Source organism: Bubalus kerabau, chromosome 20, assembly GCF_029407905.1.
Source record: "Bubalus kerabau isolate K-KA32 ecotype Philippines breed swamp buffalo chromosome 20, PCC_UOA_SB_1v2, whole genome shotgun sequence".
Taxonomy (NCBI): domain Eukaryota; kingdom Metazoa; phylum Chordata; class Mammalia; order Artiodactyla; family Bovidae; genus Bubalus; species Bubalus kerabau.
Genome location: NC_073643.1, coordinates 52,121,356 through 52,145,741, shown reverse-complemented (window position 1 = coordinate 52,145,741; position 24,386 = coordinate 52,121,356). Strand labels below are relative to the sequence as shown.

Here is a 24,386-nt window from a genome sequence, read left to right as displayed (position 1 = left end):
GTAGAGTAGGGAATGGGACGACGGTCACGATAGAGAGCGGGTCCCCTGGGCTCTGGGCGGTGCTTGACCGTATAGTGGAAACCCATAGTTCCCAGACCGAAAGAATGCTGCATTCTCTTAGCCCTCCTTTCTGAATGGTCCTAGAAAGATGAACCATTCAGGACATCTCAAGCTCACGCCGGATCTATACAAGCAAGACTTGATTCCTGAGTTTAGAGGTGATTAGAGGTGGCAGGGCCAGTATCCTGACTTTGGTCCTAGCTCTTGGGAGGATCAGTTTTGCCTCAGGACTGTTGTAATTTTGGAGGCCCAGATACATCTTAGACAAGTGACTAACAAACCTTTTTTATTATTCCCACATCAGAGTTGTCTTTGGGATCCTCTGTGAGGAAGAGCGGCATCCCTGGTGAGTTCACCTGGGCTAATCTCGGCTGGAAGGAGTACTCCTAGGAGTTTTTGTGATTAACTCCCCTCTTCCCAGAAAAAAAATTTATACACAGCCCCATAATGTAAAGCTTATCTGTTCCACCTGAAGTGGACCCAGAGTGAAGTCCTTGGGATCTATGTGGAAAGCAACCGTGTTGTTTACAGGAAGGAGAAATCAACACAAAGGGCAGGATAGAATCATTGTGTAATGCCTATCCTGCACCCACTCCACAACCCAGGGAAACCCACTTTGGCCATGTACAAAAGGTCTCTCCCTATGGTGGATGGCCCTTGGAGGTTCCAGGTCTTATGCTTAAGTCAAGATAAGGACTCCTTTTTCAATAAGACTTGTCAGAACAGTAGCCCCACATGGTTTTCTAGAGTCCAGAGGACCCCTACCATCAAGGACCATCCTGTGGCATCCCAAGCAATCCACATGGCACTGAGCTCAGACCACTACCAGCGAAACTACCCCCAGCCTCTACCCTCCCCACTGCCTTCCAGGGGCCCTCCCCAGTAATATAGAGGAAGCAAAGGCGAGAGGGTGGCCAGAGGCTTTGGCAGAGTGACATTTATTTGCCAGGTTCAGCAGGTACACAGCCCACCGACCTTCATACACCAGAGCAGACCCACAGGCATGCAGGGAGAAGGGCAGGACTACCCCCGAGTGCCAAGCGAGGGCTGGGACCAGTGTGGCTGCCTGCCCAGGCTCTAGTAGGGTCTGACAAAGGGCACCTGCCAGGAGCCTCCATTAGGAAACTGGGGAGCTTTATTCACTCCCTAATTCCAGCAAAAGCAACTCAGCATGGCCCAGAGACACCTGGGCCTCTCTCTAAGCCTTGATAGAAGGGGAAGTGGGTCATAGACATAGAGAGTGTTCCTGTCTATTTCACTGTTGAATTGAGAGAGCAGAAAATCTGGCCCCGTGAAGGGCAAACCCCCAAATCAGACTACAGGACACTGCCAGGCAGCAGGCCCCCTGCCTGGGATGGAGAGGACTGTGGACTGAGCCTAAGGGAGCCCAACTGGGAAGAGCCAGCAGCAGCTGTCCTTGTTCGGCCCATGGTAAGGACCCAGCTAGGCTGGTACACTAGGTCCTGGGTCTGCACTCCGCCCTCCCAGATCTCATGGCCACATCCTAACTGCTCCTCCTTCCCCTTGCAGGCTCCTGAAGCGCAGGACCCAGGAGGTCAGGAAACAGCGCAAGGGTCTTAGGAGAGACATCCCAGGGACAGAGGTGGGAGCTTCTACCCCCAACTCTTTCTCTTTCACTCCTGAGGACCCCCATGGCTACCAAGCAGCGCCCCCAGCCATGTGACCCATCTTGTCTTAAAGCATTCTGCCCGAGATTACAGCATTCTCTATATCAGCCTGTTTCCACTCCTAGAGCAGCCCACACACCACAGGCACATACCTTCATGTGCAGGAGCCTAAGACCGCTGACAGGGCCTCGCTGGAGGACCAGCTCTCAGGGCAAGGCCACCCAATTTAGGGCCTGGGAGAGGATGGGACCTTCAGGGCCTGCCTGGGTTGGGGGGAACTGTGAGGCAGAGAGGGGAGGGGGGCAGGGGAGCAGGGACCTCCTGAGTATCCCTAGAGCAGCATCCCACAAGAAACAGAAACTGATGAAGCTAGCAAAAGACAGAAAAAGCCACAAGGAATCCATGCAGGGGCTAGGGCTGGTCCCACCTCTGGCCTGCCCATCACTCACGCACATACACACAGGAGATGAGACTGGTCTCCTGCGGCCCCCAGACATGCCCCATGCTGGGAGGCAGGGGCGGGGGGGAGCGAGGGCATCATGCCAGTGACTCTATGTACAGTGAGAAGCCCCTCATCCACTCTCCCACCCTCCTGCCCATCCCCCGCCCCCCACAGCCTGCCCCCTCAGCTGGTCTCCACCCTCCGAGACTCCTGGGCACAGCCAGCAGCCTCTTCCCCTTTACTAGAGGGTGGAGCCTGGCCTGTTGCGCCCCCTGGGGCTGTGCTGTCCGGCTGGGTCAAAGCCGGCTCAGGGGTGGCAACAGCCTTGGCAGCCGGTGTGGCACTACTTTGGGTGGTGGGCACGGTGCTCTCTTCCACGCCTGGTGTGGCTCTCCCATCAGTGGCTGGAGTAACACTTCTGTCAGTGGCTGGGGTGACGCTCCCATCGGTGGCTGGGGTGATGCTCCCATCGGTGGCTGGGGTGACGCTCCCGTCAGTGGCTGGGGTGGTACTGCCATCTGTGGCTGGGGTGGCACTACGGTCGGCGGGGGCCACGTTCTCGCTCTTTGTAGCATCACCCGCTGTGGCTGGGGTGGCACTGCCCCCAAGGGCTGAGGCAGCTGCACTTGCAGCCGTGGCCCCGCCTGCAGCCCCAGGGGTGGCAGTGTCTGTGCCTGGAGCAGACTGGGCTGCAGCCGTGCCAGACTGCTCTGGGGCCCTGAGCCGTTTCATGAGGGTGGTCACTCGGACAGCTTTCTGAAAGAAGGACAGTGGAGAGAGGCTCAGAGTGAGGCTTATGGAAACTGGATCTGTTTCTTCACAAAGGCCAAACCCAGACCATTCCATGAGGCTCTGGCTGCCTCTGACCACCCCAGGGCCAGGGACCCAGCTGCTCAGCACACCTGCCTAAAGGTCATAACAGTGACTACAGCTACACCTGATGGTTTAAGAAAAGCCTGTGTATGTCTGCAGGGGTGTGATGCAGGCAAGAAACTGGTGCCAGAAGGAGCACTGGGGATCAAGCCAGGAAAGAGAGCCATCCAACCCTTACCTTCCACTTAGCTCTGGCAAAGTTCTTTTCAATCTGGGCACAGACACCATCCTTAATGTTCTTATCAGAAGCAGCATTGCCAGAAATCCTGGAAAGGGTACAAGTGTGTCTAGATCTGAGGGCATACGGCCTTCATGGAGACTGTGCCCAACCCTTTCCTTATAAGATCCTAGGCAGACCCTTGAGCTGGCCTGAGCTCTGGGTACCCCCCTGCAACCCAACTCAAGGCCTCAAGGATGGAGACTGCTAGGTGTGAGGAAGACAGAGGACAAGGAACCCCTGGCCTCTCCTCCCATCCTTCCTGCCTGCCCCCCTGCTCCCTGCTCACCACTCATGGGAGATGGCCTCTTCTGCAGTGATCCGCTGGTCTTGCTCCACCTCCATCAGCCTTGTGACCAGGTCTTTGGCTGGGAGAAAGCCAGGGAGAGTCTAGGCATGGGCACCCCTCTCATAGTCTAGAGGTGATGAATGGGCTCGGGGATGGGATCAGAGTCCAGCAGAGAAGGTTGACAGTAGTCCCCCACACCAGCCCTTTACTCTGCTCTCATGCTGGGTACCTCCTCACCTGCCTGTGAAATGTCATCCCAGTATGGAGAGTCAAACTCATAATCGCCAGCCAGGATTTTGCGGAAGAGATTCTTGTCGTGGTTCTCATAGTCATCTTCCTCTACCTCCTCATAGAAAGGTGGATTCCCTGAAAGCCTGCATGGGGGCCCACACTCAGGGTCATTCAGGAAGGCCATGGATGCAGACCCTCATCCCACCTCACTGCCAGCCTGTTTGCCCACTTATCCACTCACAGGATGTACATGATGACTCCAATGGCCCAGCAGTCCACAGGGCGTCCATACCGCTGCCGGCCTACCACCTCTGGGGCTGCAAACAGGATCCATCTGCTGGTCAGTATCAGCCTTGGCCTGGCCTTGTACCACCCACACCCATTTGCTGGGATGGGGACTTCCTCCTCCACTACCCAGAGCCAGTCCTTGAAGGCTGTGTCCCACCCTGCCCTGCCCCACTCCCTGCTTGCCCAGGTATTCGGGGGTCCCACAGGGCTCCTTGATGAGGCCATTCTCTAGCTTAGCCAGGTGAAAGTCGCTGATGACGATCTTTGAGTTCTTCAGTCGGTTGTAGTAAACCAGGTTCTCCAGCTGCTCCAGCCGGGAATGGCATGCGGGTGGGCAGATGAAGACACCATGAAACCCTCAGAGGCTGGACCATGGCCCCAAAGTGCTGCCCATCCCAGCCCCAGGCTAGCTGCCAACTGACCCTTCAACCTGGTTGCCGGCCTCACCTTGAGGTTCCTGTGCACGATCTTGAGTGAGTGCAGGTAGGCCACTGCCTCCAGGACCTGCCGCACCACGTTGCTCGTGTCTCGCTCCGAGTAGTAGCCCTGGTCCAGGATCCAGTCAAACACCTCCCTCCCCGTGGCCCTGAGGGACACCAGCCCCTGAGCCTGGCGTGGGCAGGATCGGGGGTGGGGCAGGAGTACATGGGCAGGCTACCGACACCAGGCAGCTGGCTGGGCAAGGCACATGGGCCTGAGACCCCAGGGGTACAGAAGTGGGGCTTGCCCTGGCTGCAGAGGGCAGAGCAGGTATAGACCTGGGAGGACTAAGGACTCCTGGAACCCCAGACCCACACTCACAGCTCCAGGAAGATAAAGTACTCCTTGCGAGTCACAAACACATCCACCAACTGCAGGATGTTCGGATGCTTCACCCTGGCAGCAGAGAGAAGAGCCAAGCCCTAGAGCTGGGAGAAGCCCCTCAGAGAGGCTTTGGTGGCCACTGTGGGCCACAGCACACTCACTGGCCGGAGGCTGGTACTGCTTGAGGTCCCTGGCCCTCGAAGCCCTGCCCTGCTTCCCCCCCCCCCCCCCCCCCCCCCCCCCCGTCGCCACGCCAGGGCCTCACACTCACATCTTGAGGATGCCTATCTCGTTCTTTGCTGCCTTCCGCACCTTGCGGCCATCCCGCTTCTGGAACTTCTTGCAGGTGTGCAGCTTGCCTGTTGTCTTGTCCTTGGCCCGGAAGATCTCACAGAACTCCTCACTGCAGCCAGCAGGCACTCCACTCAGCCCTGGCCTCAGCATGGGCTGTACTCCACTCCTCTTTCCCCAGCCCTGGCCTGCCCACCCTGGCCCAACAGACCCGGCACTCACGTCTTGATGACCTGTCCCAAATCATATCTGTCAGTCACCTCCGATGGCTGGTTATAGTTCTTCTTGTCGCCCAGAGTCACACACCCAAACGGCATTGCCGGGCTCTGAGCTGCAGACAGGATAGGGTCTGGTTCAGCTGTCCCACTCCCCACTTCTCTGCACAATGTAGAGGTTGTCTTTGGGAAACCCCAGCCTGGCTCAGATCAAGCCAGAGGCCAAGTCTACACCAGGAAGGGCTAGAGGGTGATCAGACTGGGATCCAACCCCTGCCTTTTTGGCCATACTTCCAGCCACTCAGCTTGGCTGCCCAAGCTATAGCAGCCCCTGCTTATGAAAAATATATTAAGCTGACATATCCTAGACTCATTCTGCATTATGTATAATCAAAAAGAGATTTATCAAATGATTGATTTAAATTTCAGTGATTTCACAGATGAAGGGGGTTGTAGCTACCCACCAGTCAGAGTCATCTCCGCAAATCTAAAGATGCCAGGCATTGGCAAAGATGTGAAGAACATGAGCACTGCTGGTGGAGAGCAAGTTTCCCGTTTGCAAAATAGTTTGGTGAAGCTACTGAAGTCGAACATTCCCTAATAACCAGCAGTTGCACAGCTGAATATACATCCTACAGAAACATACATTTGTGCAGCAGGACACTCATACAAGAGTGCTCATGGCTGCAATATTCCGAATTGCCCCAAACTGGAAACAGCCCACATACCCATCAGCAGCAGGATGTATTGTGGGAGAGTCACACAATGGAATATTATTACACAACAATGGAAATGAGGGGAATGAGGGAACTACAGCTCTACCCAACCACATGGTCAATCTCACCAATACAAGTGTTGAGTGAAAAAAACCACAATACATAGAATGTGAATCTATTGATACAGAGTTCAAAACAGGCATCACTAATCTATACTGTTTAAGGATACAGACATACTGGTCAAGCTATAACACTAGGAAGTAAACACCATGAGACCTCCTAAGAGAAATAAAAGAGGTTGTGATTGGGGGGGATTCTGGAGGACCTGTTTCTGAACCTGAGTAGTGGTTTCACAGGTCTGAGCTTTATAATAATTTGGATAAATGTACATACATGTATCGGGTTCATTCCTAGATTTTTGTTATATTTCACAATAAAAAATGTGAGTAAAAATTATGGCCCTACATACTGCCGAATACTTGATCGCTATCAAAAAGAATAAAATAGATCAAAATGTGCTGCAGTAAGAGAGTGTGAGAAAAAGCAGGGGACAGAACAGTGGGTGAAGGGTGCTACACTGGGGTAAATTTTTTAAACTTTATGTATCTGTGTACACTCAAAGTCCTTTCTGGAAGAAAATAAGAGTCCCTTTGGGGGAAAGAATTGGGTGTCAGAGGGGCAGATTTATTCTGTTGCTGTTCAGTCGTTCAGTCGTGTCCGACTCTTTGCAACTCCATGGACTGCAGCATGCCAGGCTTCCCTGTGCTTCACTGTCTCTCTCAGACATCATCCATTGAGTCGATGATGTCTACTGTTCATTAATTTTCTGTTAGAATTTGTACTTTGGTTGTTTTTACTGATTTAATAAATACTGCATTCAGGCACAGTGCTTGGGGTATTCCTCAGAGGGAGAACCCCCATCTGGGTAGAGAAGCGAGGAAAGGCTTTGAGGAAAAAGCAGCATTAAGGCTGGGCCTTAGAGGGAAAGGATTTGCCAAGAGGTGTGCAGGGGTAACGGTCTGGAAAAGCAAGACAAGCCTGTGTTGTGCCTCGCTGCCAGGGCCCACAGGAGACCTGGCCATTGGGCCCAGGGGAGAGGCCTCTGGTCACGGGTGGCTACTCCAGGCAGAAGGAGGAGCACAGCTGACTGCATTAGGTTCCAGGCACTCTGGCACCTGGAGCATGGCACCCCACAGATCTGCCACCCTGCCAGCCCAATACCTGGGATGCAGGGTGGACTGGTGCCCACACCCGCAGGAAAAGGCCTTTGCAGCCCTTGCTCAAAGGTAAACCTCAGGAGGAGAACTGGTGAGAGAGTCTGGACCTTCCCAGATCTGACTCAAAGTTGGCCTCCTTAATGCCTGGTTGGTGTGACACTGAGGTGATAACACGCTTCACACAAAAGGCTGCATTCAAACCGCTCTGCTTTTGACTGTGCACGGTCTCTCACCAGCCTGATTAGCACTTGCTGTGCAAACGCCTGGCCTGGGGCCTTGAATACCTAGGTGCCCTGCCTGAAATGATTCACAGCCACAGGGTATGGAGGAGAGAGGACACTCCCACCCGAGGAAGAAGCTTGCTCAGAGGGACTCTGCCAGCTGGGGTCAAAGGCCAGGACCCACACAAGCCCCTTGGCCGGCCCTGGCTGGTGCTTGCTTCCTCCCAGGAGGAGGTTACCTGCTTCCCAGGGCACCCAGTCCTGCAAATTCTCCCTCAAATTTGCCCTCTGCATTAGGGAACAAATTCCACCATTCCCTCACCCAGGTTCTTTGGGCTCAGGGCACAGAAACGCATTTTTCATCAGCGTGATTCAAGCCAGGGCTTAAGCCATCTTGTGAAGTACTGCAGAGGCAAACAAGAGAAGCTTTGAAGATCGTCCCCGACTGCGTATCTTTGCCACTGTGGTCACAGCCTGGCTCCTGCATCTGCCGGGAAGGAGCATGTGGCTGGAATCCCACTCTCACAGCTGAGAGCAGAGGCGAGGCCACCCACCACTGCCGGCCACCCATCTCTAAGGCCTAACAATCCGAGGGAGGGGGCTTGCATCAGTTGCCCTGATGGCTCTGGTGTGCAGCGATTCCCTTTCCAGACTGCAATCCAAGGGCCCTTTACTGGGTGGGAGGGTGATACCTCAACCTGAAGGTCCCCTCAGAGGGCTAGAAGGGACCTATGGCTCAGCTCTGCTGCTCTGCTTATACCATTCCCTCTGGCAGGAATGCCCTTCCCCCCACCCCAAGCCTCCCATCAGTATCCTATTTGTCACGGCAGAGTTATTTATAACATTCAAAAAATCAGCAACTACCTAAACAACCAACAACAGGTGACTCGCCAGCTCAACCGTGTCCACACAGTGGAGGAAGTGTGGGCACTGTCAGGGGCACTACCCATCCTGGCCTCCCTGTGGAGCAGCCTCCACGTGAGCCGGGTGCCAAGACCAAGGCTAAATCTCTTCTTTCCTTGTGATTCCCAACGTTCTAAGGTTATTTGTGCCACAGATCGTTGGCGACCATCCTGAGGTTCCAGGTTCAACATGGCCCTTTGCTGAGATAACTTCCACCACCTCCACCTCCCCCCAACCCCATGCCAATAGCTCCCTGCTCAGCCATGCAGTGTGGGAGGTTTCGTATATGCCTGTCCCTGATCTTGGCCCTGCTTCTGGTCGTGCGTATGCACTCAAACCTGCAGGGACCCAGGGCCAGTCTTGGGGGTCTGTCTCCACCATGGGGACCTCTGCTCAGTCACATCAACCTGGAGCCATGTCCTGAAGCCTCATGGAGGAACACACCTGCCTCCCCGCTCCCATGGCTGCCCTGATCTCAGCCAGTCACTACCTCCCTTCACCCATCTAACTGCACTCACTCGCCTCCACCCGCAACCTGGCCCCAGGGCGAAGAGAGGAGAAAGAGGGCCCCTGCTTCCGATTAGCATCTTGGTCCCTTCCACCCCCACCCACTCTCCCATCTGCTACCCACTGCTGCTGCCTAGGAGGCTGCCGGTGTGTGTACCAAGCCCCAGGCACCTGCTTGCAACAAGGGCAGCCCTGGCCCCAAAGCTGAGAGGAGCAGCTGAGACATCGTCAAGAACAGTAGAAGGCCAGGCAGAAGGCCTGGACAGCCCAGAGTCAACATCCAACAGCACAGAGCTCCCTCCCAGTGACATGGGACCCTGGCTGGACCTCAAGTCCACAGTGGGACAAGGGAGGGCACAGAAGTCCCATTGCAGCCATTTCCCTAGAGACATGCTGCCTTCCATTCTCTGCAGAGAAACTGACTGGCGTGCACAGGGGGTGGTCCCAAGGGAGCTTGGGGGAAGCGCAGAGCCTGGGGAGCCTCTGAGGGGCCTGAGGGCCAAGCATTCCCTAGCTACTCAGGTCTGGACCCCTCGGGCAACGCTGATGGAGCCTCAGCCTATGGGTGCCTTGGTAATAAAGGGTCCCAAGCAGCCCTATTGCAGCCTAAGGAAAGTCTGGCCCAGGGGAAGCCTGAATGGGACAGAGGCCCCTCCAGAGGTCCAGGGGTCCCACAGAGTCCTGGCCCCTCCTCCACTGGGGTCAGCCTGGTTCCGGCCCCACCTTTCATACCCATAAACAGGAGTTTCCTGCCACCCTGGTCCTCTGCCATGTGGGGTTCCAGATCTTGCAGTAAATCTAGGGAGGCCAGGAGGGGCCCAGGAGGCCTCCAGCAGCCTCCCAACAACTGTGGGCAACACCTCCCGATTTAGTGGCAGCTGTGAACACCAGCCTGAGGGCACCCTCTCCCCTTCCCTGCTGTCTACTTTCAGGACCAGAGCTGGGTTTCCTGTTGTAATCGACATGCCTTGGTCCGAGCTCTGCCCAGCGTGAGGCAGAGATTTCATCCACAGGATGGGTAGAAATAGAGACCTCACTCTCAGGTCTGTGTCAGGAGGCAGAGTCAAGTTTTTCGTCTACCATCGAGCTGCATGAGGTAACTGGGCAGGGGCCTGCCCTGGCTGGGCCTTGGTCACTAGTTCCGGCTGCTGACTATCTCCCATCTAATGAGAGCGCATGCGGGGTTGGGGGGAATGCTCTCCAGTCTTGGGGTGGGCATACAATCCAGTGCTGTCTCCAGAAAGTTAAGCCTTCAAACATGCAGGCTAAGCCAAGAGCCAACTGACCCCTTCCAGGCACCCGGGTTCCAAGCTTTGAGCCCCTGAAAGAAAACCCACTGGGGGCCCTGCTGTCCTTTGAGTGGAGGAGCGGAAATGCAGAGAAGGCCTTGGGACTAAAGGGTTGCTATGGTGATGGAAGTTTTTAAAAGGGGGGAGGGGTAAGGAGAGGTGTTATTCAAACCCCTTCTCCAAGAATTCCCTGAGACTTCTGTCCTGATTCCTTCCCTATGGGTTCTGTGATCCTGGTCTTCATCAGGGAAGAACTGGGAGACTTTAGGAAAGAGGGGCAGGGCCACAGAGAGACAAAGGCACAACCTGCGGTGGAAGGTGGGGGGTAAAGAATTCATATAGTAAAAAGGATGCAGGCACAAGGACACAGGAGAAAAGGTGGGCTGGGGGTTTTGAAGGGGCCTATGGATGTCCAGCAGAGCCCTAAGGTCTCCATGACCATGTGCTCTGTACACCTGGGCCAGGAGCTGCCCCTGATGCCTAGACCTTTGAGACTGACCCCTCCTGTATCCCCCTAGACACTGAACTTAGTGTGGGAAGAGGCCATCTGTTGTGGTCCCCTCGGTCACAACAGTTCCTCAGCCCCTCTCCCTGTCACCAAGGCAGCTTAGGTAAGGCAGGTCCAACATGTCGAAGGCACAGGCATGGGGGATGGAAACGAAGCTTGGAGACCTGGCTGCTTCCCTTTGCAGCCCCTCCTGTCAGCTGACCCAGCTCTGCCTGGACGCACTAGCCACCCCCACCCCCATCTGCTCTTCCCTAGAGGCCTTGGGTCCCCAGGGCCTCTCTGGCAGCTCAGCCTCATTCCCTGCCACAGCTGCCCCCCTCCCCAACAGTGGATTTTGCCTGAAGGCCAGAAACAGCACCCCGAGCAGTCTAGAAACAGGATAACAACTGCACAGCATCCTCCCCCCCTCACCGACTCTGCCTCAGTTTCCCTGGATAGAGCTCACTGACTCTGTGGCCTTCTCCCAGGGCAAGGACTGCCCACCTGCCAGGACAAGGATGGGAGAGGAGGGCCAGCAGATGATATAGGAAGAGGTAGCTGATATGGGAGGAGGATCCCTACCAAATGCTGTAAACGAAAAAGAGAGAGACCTCTGCTCCAGCCCAGGGCCCAGCCTGACACAGAGGGGAGCAGAGACACCAATTTCTCAGTTGAGGAAAATCGGGCCCAGCAGGTGCCTAAAGCTGACAGGAATTGACTGGGGATGGGGGACAGGGAGGACACCAGGTCCCTGCAGGTGGTCCTTGGGGGGCTCAAATCCACCCTTGGAGGAGGGTGGTTGGCCAGTAGCTGGACTGCTGCAGACTGAGCTTTTGGTGATGGACAGAGAGCCCTGCTTCCTCGGAGGGAACCTGGTGAAGCAGGCTCTGCCTAGGGGGTGCAGACAAAAGCAGTTTGGCACAGCTATGGGGGGCTGGGAGAGCCTAGGGTCTCTGCCAGATGCTACAGGCAGGGGAAGGCAGTCTCACTCTCTCATTGTTCACCCTGCCAGCCGGGGGCCCTGCTCCCCAACCGTGCTGCCACCCTGACCCCCTTCCCCAGTGCTGCTGACTCGCCCCCGCTGGCACAGCAACACACATGCGGGAGGCACACGTGTGAGCACCAAGCCCCGCACCTCCCGGCAGAAACATGTGCGTCCCCCACCCCCACCGCGCAGCGCTGGGTCGGTACCCTGGACCCCCGGGGAGGCCTCCGAGTTAAGGCTTGGAAGCTGGATCTCGCCTAGGGGGTTGCTGGTCCCCAGGGTCTTGAGCCTCCTCCCCCACCCCGCGGCAGCCCCGCCCAGCCCCCTTCAGGTTGTCGCCCATAAAGAACTCTCGTTGTCATGGAAATTAGTGACTGCTTAGCCGGAGGGGGGGGGGGTCCGGGGGCAGTTGGGAGGGGCTGGAGGCGGCTCTGGGAGTCCAGAGGGACAGCTGAGCCCTCGCCCCTAACCCCCTGGGGCAGCTCAATGTTGGAAGGTTACTGTTTTCACAATTAGGAGCCCAGCGAGACGAGGGATGGGATGGGGGACAAGGAGGGGAGATTGGCTTGGACTTGAGTCTCAGAGGCTTCCTTTGGGACCCCCGAGCCGTCTGAGGTGATGGGGAACTTCAGCCCAACCCCGCACGCCCAGCCCTGGATCTGCAGAGCCCGCGTACTCTGCCGGCGCCAGGACCCCAAGCCCTTGCAGCGCCCCCGCGCACTCGGCTACCCAAACCTCGAGCCAGAGACCCAATCCCTTAAGACCTCGCAACGTGCGTTCCGGGGGCCCACCCCCTCCCGGCTCACCCCGCACCTGCAGCGCTGGTCGGTCACAGGGAGGATGCGATCGCGGGTTCAGTGGGGGCGCCGAGGGCTACGGGGGCGGCGGGCAGAATCCGCTCCGGGCACGCGGGGCAGACGCGGCGCCAGCTGCAGCCACTTCGGCTCGCGAACCTCCAGCATCTCCCGCCGCTCGCCGGCACCGGATTCGCACCCCGGGCCGGGGGCGGGCTGGGGGCGGGGCTTCCCTCCGCCGGCTCCGCCCCTACCCTGGAGGAGCCTGAGCCCGGAATCCCACTCGAAGAAGGGCTAATGAGGGGTGGCAGCAGAGACGGTGAGCACTGGCCTGCGCGGCCCGGGCCAGGCTCTCGAAGGTTCCCTTAGGCTCTCGGACTGACCGGGCGACAGAGACTGGAGGTACCTTATGATGTTCATTGTAAGAGGGTGCGGCAGAGTAGAAGGTATGAGGAGAAAGCCTGAGTCCTGGAACTGCACAGGAGTGTCTTGGCAGGTAGTGGTCTCTAGGGTACTGGCACTCTGTCCAGCCCCCAAACTGAGTGAAAGTCTCTAAGTCGTGTCCGCCTCTTTGCGACTCCATGGACTATAGAATCAATGGAATTCTCCAGGCCAGAATACTGGAGTGGGTAGCCATTCCCTTCTCCAAGGGATCTTCCCAACTCAAGAATGGAACCCAAGTCTCCTGAATTGCAGGCAGATTACCACCTGAACCCACCAGCTCCCAAAACTTGACCCAAAGAGCAGAACCCACTAAAAAGAACTAACTGGGCAGTCTCTAGGGCAAGCTTCACTATAGACTGGTCTCCCCTAGCTAGTAAACACATGGGGGGGTGTGTGCTTGCAAGCTAGGGCCCCAGACCTTGGTGCCAGTCTCTCTGCCCACCCTCCCATCCCCTCCTGCCAAGTCAGAGCCTTTCCCATCTCCAAGTCCCAGCCAGGGTGGATGGCCCAGTCTACCCCCTCCAGTGTGCCTCTGAATTTCTCAAGCTCTGAAAGTTACCTATGATAAGGGTAAACTCTGCATTCTTTCCAGTTTAATCACCCTTGAGCACTTCCTGAGCAGCATCACCCCTGGTGGCCTGGGCTAGGATATGGGGATACAAGAGAACTTACAGCCCCCTGGAGTCCCAGCAGACCTGTCCCCTGACCTGAGAACCTGACCTGACCTGAGAACATGCCCCCTGGTTGAGAACTGCCAGGAGGAGGCTCTGCAGGAAGTCCTTGGCCATTTCTCTGTCCCTTGTCATGGATGCAAGTGGACCAAATGCTTGCCATGCCACCCCCCACCCACGCCCAAGCCTTAAGGCCAGTGTCTGAAGGCCAGACTTAGGCTTGCCTGGAGCTGGGCCCAACCTCAGCTGAACCCTTCTGACCCCATCCTGGGTGGGGTCATCTCCAAACCTTTGGCCATGAGTGAGTCTCTCCTGGATGGTTCCCCGTGGCTGCAGGTGTCCAAGTCAGGAAGCTGAAGCTGGGGCTGGGGCTGGAAGTCTAGCCTGGGACATGACTACTTAAGCAGGACCCATCAGTATCTTTCTCCTCAGGGGGTGTTGAGGAGCCCTTCACATCCTTCCCTGGCTTGGTCACAGCCTCTCAGCTCCCTGGGCTCTGGGTGGTCTCAGTTACCACACCAACTCCACCACTGGTGAGGACTCTCCTGGTGAGCTGGGCACAGGCCAGAGCCTGTGTCCTGTCTCCGGGTGCTCAGTTCATGTCTGCAGAATGAATGAATGGCCTAGCACTCAGTGCTTCCTGCTGTCTGCCCACTGTCATTGAAACAGTTCTCTGAGTTGTATGGTACATCGGATCCATGGCTTGCCAACCCCACACATCACACACATTTTCTGCCTTTCCTGAAGATCATGGTGGAGACTTGGGGCCAAGGAGAAGCTCCAACGTGGGGGATTCCGAGGCAGGGGAAGAGGTGGCTCGCTAGAGCCTTGCCTGCTGCTGGCAGTGCTCCACCTCTTCTGGGTCCCGTGCACACTCCATGTGCCTGTGGGTGAGCACGTGGCAGGGTGTATGTGCACACGTGTGATGATGTCTGTGAGTGTGCGCTCTTATGCCAAAGGAGATGGCAACAGCACAGTGTGTGCAGTGGTGCCCAGGGGCATGTGTTTGCATTCTGTGTGCACCCAGGCATGCTTGCGTGCATGTGCACATGGACGCTGTAGCTAGCTAGTCCTGGTCCCCTTCCTGCCTGACACAGGCCTCAGGATTGGGGAGTCCGACTCAGGGTGTGAAAACTAGACTCAGGAAGAGGGCAAACCGTGCCCAGGGGTGGGGTGGGCTGTGATGACCCTATATCATTGGCCATTTGTAGTCTGTCCACAAAGGGCCATCTCTCACTCTCAGGTATGTGCGGAGATAGCCAGGTCTCTGTCCTTTGTGGAGAGGGCACCCTAAAGATGAGAACCCAGGGTTGGGACCGGGGTATGGCTTGTTCCTCAGTGCTCAGCCAGAGGGGCACAGGCAGGGCAGGGCCTCAATATTTTGGCTTCGGCCACCAGCTGCCCTCCAGAGAGGAAGTAGCGACACAGCCGAGTGCCTCCTCTCACCTCTTCCTGGCCATGGAAGACACAGACCTTTGTTCCTAGCCCCACTCTTCAGAGCTAGACAAGTCAGGGGCCATGGATTCTAGCCACTCCCTGACCAATGGGAGGCCCTTTAACACATAGTGGAGTTTGGGACTAAAACAGAGCAGTTGGCGTTGGCATTACCCCATAGCCTCTATTAGGATCTCCTAACGAGATCTGTATCCTATTCACCCTGTGGGCAGGGGTTGGCCCGGGTTGGGAGACAGAGGAGGCAAAGGGACCCCCCAGTTGACAGTTCTGGCTCCCACCAGAGAGGCAGGATAAGGTGGGAGTCTCCATATCCACAGAGGCTACAAAGGAGCCTCACCCTCCAGCTCAGTTTGTATCTTCCATCCAGGACCCAGGACTTATGAGCCCCCTACCCAGAGTTCCTGCCCCACGGCATCAAAGGCCAGCACTCCTACTCCTTCATATTCTGACTGGCTGACAGAAATCCCTGCTTACCTAGCACAGAGCTCCAGCCGTGGTTTGGACTTCAGAGGGAATCTGCACTTTCAGGTTAGCTCCCCCAAGAAGCCCAGATTTTGACACAGACCCTCCCTTGGAGGCAACAAAGCTCCAGGCCTCCCAGCCATCGATGGAACTGTTTGGCTATTGTCGATGTTGCTGACCTCGGCCCCCATGGAGGACCCAACATGAGGGAAGGCAAGCAGTCTTTTCCTCTGGAGCTTGGGGAGGGGGCTCCCCCACCCCTTCGTGACTCACTCCAGGCTGTGTGGGTTATTTCATTATGTTTGAAATTGCCATGGCAACTAGCTGGCAATCAAGGGTAATTGAGCTTGTCACCAGGGCAACAGGGCAAAACCCACAGCAGCCACTCTCTCTGGTTGCCCTTGGGGTGCAGTAAAGGTCAGGCTAGCCCAGGGCCAATGTCAGCCAAAGGGCTCTGGGCCTCCCTGGAAAGGACAGAATTGCCAAGGCCCATGGAATTCCAGTGTGTAGAGGAGGGTGTACCTTGGGAGTGCCAAGGCCCCCATCCCTGACCCCATGCCTGCAACCCCTGCCCTTCTCTCCGCCACCCTGTGCCTAAAATACGCCATGGTAGTCAAAGCAAGCAGAAACAGAACTTTTATGTGCTCATAGATGGTACTTGTAAATGGCCCATGGGCCCTCCTCGTCATACTCACGGCGGCTGAGCCACAGGCTCTGGAAGGAGTTCCGAGACGCCATGATGGAGCCTCCGAGCCAAGCAGTGACGGCTCGGTGTGGAGAGCCCAGCACGGTGGTACCAGGGCCCAGCTCCTGTCTCAGGCGCTCAGGAAAGCCAGTCAACAGGGTGCTCCCACCGTCCAGCACCACATTGGCCAGCAGCTGCTCCTGCTGCTTAGCCTCCAGCCGGCTGATACTGAGGAGGGCTAGCTGTGGAAGGCCCGGCTGATTGACGCCCAGCAGATTGGGTTGGAAGAGAGCCTCTGGGCAGCAGAAGCGCTCAGAGCCCAGTGTGATGACCTGCTTGTCCGGAAGCACAAAATCCACCTGGGTCTGGGACTGCATGCGGGCTAGCTCAGCCTTCATGTCCATGGCCACGTAGCACCAGGTCTCTTTAATCCAGTTGACCAGCTCTGCCTTGAGTGGTGATTGGCCACCTGCCAGCAACAGCTGAGCCAGGTGTTCCGTAAGGTCGCAACCTGCCAAGTCCAGCCGGTAGGTGTCAAGGGGGGCCAGATCCCCAGTGACAATGGGAGCCACGTAGGACGTGCCATGGCCACTGCCCAGCACCAGCCCGGTGGTGCGCCCGTAAGCATAGAGCGCCAGCAGGGCCTGGTGCACTGTCTGCATGGCTGGCACATGGAAATGCTCGAAGAGTATTTCAGCCACCTTTTCTCGGTTGGTGCGCGGGGAGATGGGTGAGTCGGCCACAAGCACAGCCAGCTCCTCGGGCTGCACGCCCAGCCTGCAGTAGAACAGGTGCTGCCATAGCACCTCCAGGGCATCCCAGTCAGAGACCACGCCTCGATTTAGCATTGAATAGGAGGGCTCTTGCTTCTCGGGCACCGTGTACCTGGGCTGGCCCTGGACTGGGTGTTGCAGCAGTTGCACGCGTGAAGGCAGCACGCTGAGGACGTGGTCTTCTCCAGCCAGCCCGCATTTGGTGAAGCCTGTGCCTGTGTCAATCACCACGGCAGCCATGTCCTGGTAGGGGCCCAGCGAGTGGCGGCAGAGCACTGGGGACCGTACGGCCAGAGCATCCATGGTGGGCACCAGCTCATAGCAGGCCCCGCGGAGCAGGCTGAGGTGTGCGACCACTGGCGAGTGGGTCATGTCCTCGGTTGTCAGCTTGAATTGGGGACCCTGGAGCTGAGTGCCCACTGTGACCATGGGCAAGACCTTGCAACCGGGGCTGGGTGCGGTGATCGCGATCAGGGAAAGTTGCTTCTCCTGCACCTTGGGGGAGCTGCCATGCTGCCAGGACAAGAGCCGATGTATGCTGGAGCTTTGGGCAGCACTGGCACCAACCTTTTCTCTGTTTACATAGACGCAGGTCTCCTCGGGGGGCATCCGGTGTACCTCCACATGGGTAGGCGGGCCCAGTGGCTCACCTTCTTGGCCCAGGGTGGAAGCCTGACCAGGCTCCCTAGTGGTCAGGGCACCCCTTGAGAGAGTGGGCTCACTGGAGATGAGGGGTTCTTGGGAAAAGGGAGGCTGCCTGGAAATAGGGGTTCCAGTGAGAGGAGGTTGAGCAGGAAGCGGGGGCTGCTTGGTGGAGGGGGCCTGCTCAGCTAGTGGGGGCTGACCACCAAGGGGGGTCTGCCCAGCACGTTTGACCTGAGGGCTGTCAGGGTGACAGCTCTCTTTCTGATTGTGGCTGCCTATATCCTCCTGGAGTGGGGGTCTGAGCACCTCCTGGTTTTTGGCTGCTGGCACCGGCTCTGTGGTCTGCTCTGAGCTCATCCACTGTTGTTTCTTGGTCTGGTCCAGAGAGGTGTCCTGCATCCCAGGGGCATCCAGCATCCAGATAGTGTGACTCCCTTGGTTTTTTTCAGCATCAGGTTTGGACCAGCCAGGATCATGGGCATGGCTCAGGATGCTCTCTCCAAATTGGAGTGGCGTCCCCAGTAGAACAGGCCCTCCGAGCATCCCCATCCTCATGGGTGTCTCAGCAGCAGTGGAGCCTTGTGATTCCAGGTGGACCCTGGCCTCTTTGGGAACCAGGGCCACCTCTCGGTAGCTTCCCGATGAAAGGCTGGAGGGCACAGGGCTGGACACCACGGCCGTGGTGGACCAGAAGCTGGAACGATTGCTGTCAGGGGTGAGGATGGGCATGGGCAGTGGGCGGGTGGGTTGCGTGCTTTCGGAGGCATAGATGGGTGGGTGGGTGGGCATGAGGCCCACCAACACTGCCTGGGAGCCCATGGGATCATGACACAGCAGCCCCATCCTGGTGTTGCCTGTGGCCATGTCAAACACCAGCACACGGTCTTCCACAGCATCCCGTAACTGGCAGGTAGGGGCACTGGAGGCAGGTATCTGCATGGCTTCCCTGGGAGGTACTGGGTCTGGGTTGTGGCCACTTAATTGGCAGGCAGATGGCGGCCTGCTGGAGCAGGGGTTGTTGCAAACATTGAGGGGCTGCTGACTTTGCTGAGTGCTGCGGATCTCCTGGCTGTCCCTCTGGCTCTTGGGGGTTCCTGGGGGCCCTGAGCCTGGTTTGGGGCTGCCTGGCCTAGAGATACTGACCAGGGGCTTTTCCACTTGGTTCTTGGGATGCCTGGGTAACACTGGCCTTTGGGTAACCTCGTGTACCTGGCTCTGGTCCGGGGATTTGTTTAGGGTGGGTGCTGGGGTGGGAGGCTCCTCCTGAGGATGGAAATTCAGTTTGTTCTGGCAGGATGTGACCCCTTTGGAAGAATCCAACTGGACTGGCCACTGGTTGCCATATTTCCCAGGCAAGAGGTCTTGGGACAGGTCCTTGGTGGTGGCTTTGGTATCAGTCAGGTGGTCAGGGTTGCAGGGATAAGATTCTGCTCCTGCCATTGAGATTGGATCCACACCTGGAGTACTGGCCCGGGTTGGAGTTGGCGTTGGAAGAGCCTGAACTGGACCTGGGCCCTTGCCCTGGCCCTGATCATGACCTGGAGCCAGAAAAGGACCTTGGGCTGCAGGTGAGCCATCCTCCCCTAAAGGGATATATGGTAGCCATCGGCTCTTCCTAATGCCCGCTGGGGCAGTCTGCTCCGGGCTGCAGGGGCCTTTGCCCCAGCCTACAAGGACTTTAGCTGGAGTCTTGCCCTCCCCCACCACCTGCACCTGAAGCCGGGAACAGTAGAGTCCATGCTGGGCCGTGTCACTGGTGGCATCACCGTGCGTGTACACCGGGAGGGCCGGGGTCCTGGTCTCCATGACGAGATGTGTTCGGGCTCCCACGGAAGAGCCTGGGAATAAGCTAGTGGAGCGGAGTCTCAGGGTGTCCTGGGAGGCCCTCTCATAGCCACATTGGGAGGTAGCCTCCGTAGGCTCCCGGAGGTGCTGGTGACAGGGCTCATGGGTGTGGGCCTGGGAGGCTGAGCCATAGGCCCCATCAGAGTTGGCCTCGGTGGACAATGGCACCTCATGCCTCGAGGATGTGGATCCTGAGTTTATCCATGGTCCCTGGGATCCTCTAACGCCACCCCCCAGCTGCTGGCTGCCAATTGAGGGGTGGCCCTGGGGGCCCGATGGATCAGGGCCCCCCACTTGCTTGGTGACTTCCATAGTCCTGCTCCATGCCCTAGGTGCCCTGCCCCCACTTCATTGCCATGGCAACCCCACACATCATAGCACCCCCATGACCTGGGGGAGGGTGAGAGAGTGTGGGAAACCAGGGGCCCCACCCCCCTGAGGAATGGGGGCCTGCCCAGGGAATCTTGGGTAATGGGAAGAGCAAGGGATCCCCGTGAAGTCTGGCAACCCTACACTGTCCTCCTCTCTGACAGTCAGGTAGTCACTCTGCCCAGGCCAGCCCAAGAGCGAGGGTAGAGCTCCTAGAGGTGAAGGACGGTATAAGGTCAAGGGGAAAAAGTGTTGGCAGGAAAGACGCTGAGCGAAGCCCCTGGGTTCCCATTCTACCTCAGATGCCAGACTTGGCTCTTTTTCCCCATTTCCTATGTGGCAACTTGATGCTTAAACCCTGACCCACGGATGCCGTTCGAAGTGTGTGAGGCCCGTGGGGAGAGAGAGGAGGCCAAGCCCCTTCACCACTCAGTCCTGAGAGCCGGAAGTGGGTGAGGGGCCCAGACTCAGGCTCTAACTCCCCTCCCCCATGTTCCCCGGCTCCTGCTCCAGGGACAGACGCTCCTTGGCAGTCTTTCTGCTCCAGATGGTTTTCCTCTGCCTGTGCCTCCCAGAGCCCCCTCCCCAGAGCCACATGTCTTTCAGGCCCAGCCCAGTGTCCCACAGAGGTGGGGATGGGGGTGACATGGGTGGGGGTGGGGCCTCTGCTCAGAACCTTCCAGTCACAGTGTTCTAGCTCTTGTCCCATTGTGTCAGCCTCACGCTGGCAGAATACTGGGCGTAGGACACCGGACCAGCCAAAGAGCAATTATGCAATGGGGCACAACAGGGACACAGAGGTTAGGGGACTGCCCACACCGAGGGCGCAGGGCTGGTTCCACACTGGGAGTATGGTGGGTGAAGGACTGGGTACCGGGACCACACACAGTGAGGACAAGTGGGACAAAGGACTGGGCTTGGGCAGCACACCCGAAAGGAGGGTATTAGACCAGGTGGGCGGTTCCACGCTCCATTTCGTAGATGGGCAAACAGAGGGTCCAGGAGGCATGGGACCCTTCTGGCCCACCAGCCCAGGCCCAGTTGAGCCTGGCAGCCATAGAAAACAGGCTCGGTTTGGGAACCGCCCCCATAGCCGAAGCCTGGGTCTGGAAGTTCTGACTGGGGTGGGGTCAGACCTTCCTCCCGCCCCCAGCTATGAGCCCTGGGCCTCTTCCCTCTTGTCCCCCAGGGCTATTTTCTCAGGCCTCAGTCTTTCTACCCAGGAAACAGGTCTGTGGAGAATGCGGCTGTAGTCTTGTCCTCTGAAACGGTGTATTTTCACCAAAGTTAAAAATAGTGCTTACGGATGGCCATGGGGTGTGAAGTGATGTGACCAGGGACCAAGGCTAGCTTGGTGCTTCATCTGTACCTTCCTGGGCAAAGCCTGACTCAGCCACGGCTCAGGCCCCCAGGGCCCCTTCCCGTTCCCCAGATGCCGCTTTTGATGAAGAAGGGGGACAGAGGTCTCTGGACGGATTATGGTCCAGGAAGGTGGCATGGCCCAAGGCTCTGTGGCCTGCGCATGCGTGCATTCACACACACACACACACACACACACAGGCTTGCTGAACACTATATTCACCTCAGTAATTTCTGTCCCCGAGCATACTGCTTTTTTTTGTTTGTTTAATCTGGTTTTGTTTTTCCCCGTGACAGAGATGCTAGTAGCAGCCTGTTGTGCTTGTGGGAGGGCTGGAGTGGGGGGCGGGGAGGGAGGCCCTGAAAATCACTGCCTGGCCATCCCTAAGCCATCCCCCCACCTCCTGGGGAAGGAGGCATAACCCTTTCTGCCAGGGCTGAGGTCCTCTGCGACAAACTGACCTGAGAAGGGTGTGGCCCACGAAGGAAGGACCAGAGAAGGCAGTCTGGAGCAGAGACGGCTTTTCCCACCTGGGATGCAAACACCCCTGATGGCAAAAGAGAACACCGACTGCTATGGACTGGGCGCTTCCTCTGCACCTGGGAGCGCTGAGCATCGCGAGCCAGCCTCACAGCAATTCAGTGAGAGCCGGGTGCTGTCATCCTTATTTTACAGACGAGGCAACCAAGGCACAGGGAGGAGAGAGAGACTGCAGAGGTTGCAGCTAGTGAGTTGTAGAGCGGAATCCGAGGCCAGGCCACCAAGCTCTGGACCCACACTTCTGTAACTTCCAGTGCCACCACTGGGTGCCATGCCCAGGGCCAGGCGGGCATGGACTCTGCTGGAAGGGAACCAACATGCCTCCCTTCCGAGCTCTGCAGCCTCAATCCCTCGCCTTCCGAGCTCTGCAGCCTCAATCCCTCGATACTCAAGCTATATCCCACTTGGCCCTGCTGCTTTTCCCGGTAGCTTAGCAGGCAGCTCAGGCCTGGGAGGGGGCATTTTCCTGGCGGGCACTAAGCCAGTGCCTCCCAGGAACCTGGCGGTGCTGAGTAGGGGCTAGTTACTTACCCTGTGGGACCAGGCTGAGTCTTTTGTACTCACAATTCTTGGCTGATCAAAGCCCACTCGGCTTCATCCAGCTAAGGGGAGGGGCAGTGGGGCAGTCAGAGAAGCTCTCAGGCTGGGCCCCTTCTACCCAGCCCCTCTTGGGGATCAGGCAGGGACATTGCCCCTGTACCCCTCCCCCCAACATGTTTTTAAATAGTCTCTCACCAGGAAGAAGGGCATCCAATTCTATTTCTGATTCTGGAAAGTGAGGAGGGCCAACATGTTGCCATGGCAACCTGGAGAGCCCCTCCCCCCCAGCTGAGCCCATTCCCCAGGCTGAGGGCTGTCTGGGATGAAGGGGCCAAGAAGCAACAGGGAGGAGCTCAGTCTGAGAGGAAGGCCATACCGAGACTCGTCTGTGAGGGCAGGTTTCAGCGCTGCCTCTCTTCACACTTCACCTGACCCGCTCCAGGCTGGCTCGGAGAGTTGGGGGAGCCCCAAACCCTGGGGAGAGGGTCAGACTCCAGGAGATGGGGACAGTCCGCTCACTCTGAGAAACCCTCCTTCCTCACGGATCAGGCTGGAATCCTCCTACCCAGGAGGTTCTGGGGACAGTAGGCAGGAAAGGCCCCGTGAGCAGCCAAGTTCCCCAGACCTGGTTTTTCAACACAGACGTGTCTTGGGTTTGGTGGTGTTCCCAGGGGTCAGCTCATCAAGTCCCTGGCCCTGCACTCTTCCAGGTGACCTGCCTTCCCCACCCTGCACTCTGGGAAGACTCTAGACATCTTTAAAAAAATCTAGGATCAAAAGGAGCCTTAGGGGGACTTTCCTGGTGGTCCAGGGACTAAGACTCTGCACTCCCTGTTGCAAAGGCCCTGAGTTCGATCCCTGGTCAGGGTACTAGATCCCACATGCTGCAACTAAAAAGCTCATGTTCCTCAACTAAGACCTGGTGCAGCCAAATAAATAAATAAAATAAAATATGTAAAACAGAAGTCTTAAGGGGCTCCCAGTGCAGCCAACCACTTGCTAATGGAGTGAAAAGCAATGCAGCAGCTCATCCCTGCCTACTGTCCAGGGGCTCAGACACCAGCCCTGTGTCCCAGAGGCTGCACATGGGTAGCACTTAGATCTGTGGAGGGAGGGCACTCCAGGCAGGAACACAGCCCAGGCAAAGGCAGGCTTCTGAAAAGCCCCCTGAAAGGACCTTGTTATCAACCCTCTCTGGGTGGGTCCTGATGGGAAACCAAAGCCCCCCCAGGAGGAAGGCTGTATCTGCCGCCTCTCAGCTCTATACCCAGCACTCTGCGTTTTCCTCTCCTCCCTGTGAACTCTAACTTCCTGCTTCCCTGGAAGTCTCTTCTGGCCGGGGTGCACCCATTCCATGGATCTGGCACCTTCTCCCTGCCCCATTCCCTGCCTGATCCCAAACAATGGCAGTTATGGTGCAGGAAAGCCCAGCCCAGAGGAAGCTATGGCGGGATGAGGGGTGATAATACCCCTCACCTGGGATGTGAAAGGCAGAATCCAAGAGTGAGGGAAGACGGGTCTTTTGAGCTCTAAGGCGCAGGAAAATTTAAATAACAGATGTTTAAACAACCTTCCCTGCAAGCCATGGTGCAGTGACCCCTCTGCTGTGATGTGTTACAGCTTAAAAATAGCCCACAATGAACCGCTCTGAGCTCCAATTGACTCAAGCTTACGTAACTCTGCGTGAAAGATGGCCAGCCGCACCAGCCACAAGGGAGGGCAACAGCACAGCCACCCTGACTGCTGTCCACAGCTGGCTGAGGGGCTGCGGCCAGCTCCCCCCACCACTTCCCTGGGAGCAGCCCCCCATCCAGCCAGGAGTCGGGAGGGAGGAGGAGGGAGTCCTTGCTGCCAGAAGCAGGGCCTCAAGACTAGCAAGAAGAGACCTCCCACCACACCTGCGATGGGGATGTGAGGAGGGCTGCCTTCCCGCCCAGTCCCTGTGGAGGGTGGGGGAGACTTTAAGAACAGATGGCTGGGTCAAAGAGAGCAGGACAGGAGCCCATGGGGGCAGAGTGATGGGGCAGCCCAAAGAATTCCTTTCCCCCTTTGAAGAGGGGGCTCCCCAGCTCAGAGAGACATGTCAGCAGGATCGATGGCTGGCTGAAGCTGTCACTACCGTGTAGCCCAGAGGAACTAC

The 24,386-nt window shown here is 57.3% G+C and overlaps 2 protein-coding genes and 1 long non-coding RNA gene across 5 annotated transcripts; 1 reads left to right on the top strand and 2 right to left on the bottom strand.

The window, feature by feature from the left end:
* The first annotated feature begins 953 nt into the window (after positions 1 to 953).
* LOC129635255 (uncharacterized) lies at positions 954 to 6,830 on the top strand. Of its 2 annotated transcripts, none has more exons than XR_008706184.1 (3): positions 954 to 1,663; positions 3,984 to 4,080; positions 5,768 to 6,830. It is a non-coding gene; the product is annotated as an uncharacterized LOC129635255 (long non-coding RNA). The 2 variants fall into 2 exon arrangements; XR_008706185.1 differs by lacking the exon at positions 5,768 to 6,830 and adding an exon at positions 5,179 to 5,476.
* On the bottom strand, positions 1,631 to 12,576 carry CAMKV (CaM kinase like vesicle associated). 2 transcript variants are annotated; one of them, XM_055558069.1, is made up of 11 exons: positions 12,477 to 12,576; positions 5,346 to 5,454; positions 5,104 to 5,235; positions 4,830 to 4,904; positions 4,476 to 4,614; positions 4,212 to 4,332; positions 3,982 to 4,057; positions 3,747 to 3,883; positions 3,510 to 3,588; positions 3,182 to 3,269; positions 1,631 to 2,886 (listed from the first exon to the last, which is right to left on the bottom strand). In XM_055558069.1, the coding sequence occupies exons 2-11, from the start codon at positions 5,438 to 5,440 to the stop codon at positions 2,314 to 2,316; spliced, it is 1,515 nt and encodes a 504-aa protein (XP_055414044.1). In that variant the 5' UTR covers positions 5,441 to 5,454; positions 12,477 to 12,576; the 3' UTR covers positions 1,631 to 2,313. The 2 variants fall into 2 exon arrangements, with proteins under 2 accessions (XP_055414044.1, XP_055414045.1); XM_055558070.1 differs by lacking the exon at positions 12,477 to 12,576 and having other exon boundaries at positions 5,346 to 5,658.
* A 3,558-nt stretch (positions 12,577 to 16,134) lies between these two features.
* LOC129635060 (mucin-17-like) lies at positions 16,135 to 19,749 on the bottom strand. Its single transcript, XM_055557685.1, has one exon. It carries the CDS (start codon positions 19,747 to 19,749, stop codon positions 16,135 to 16,137), a length of 3,615 nt encoding a protein of 1,204 aa, XP_055413660.1.
* Positions 19,750 to 24,386: the final 4,637 nt, after the last annotated feature.

Excerpts from the sequence above, each read along its gene's own strand:
- LOC129635060 (XM_055557685.1), bottom strand. The coding sequence starts at position 19,749 with ATGGAAGTCACCAAGCAAGTGGGGGGCCCTGATCCATCGGGCCCCCAG.
- CAMKV (XM_055558069.1), bottom strand. The coding sequence starts at position 5,440 with ATGCCGTTTGGGTGTGTGACTCTGGGCGACAAGAAGAACTATAACCAG. Across the intron at positions 4,615-4,829 it reads TACTTTATCTTCCTGGAGCT|GGCCACGGGGAGGGAGGTGT; the intron begins GTGAGTGTGGGT and ends GGTGTCCCTCAG. Across the intron at positions 3,589-3,746 it reads GGATGACATTTCACAGGCAG|CCAAAGACCTGGTCACAAGG; the intron begins GTGAGGAGGTAC and ends GCTTTCTCCCAG.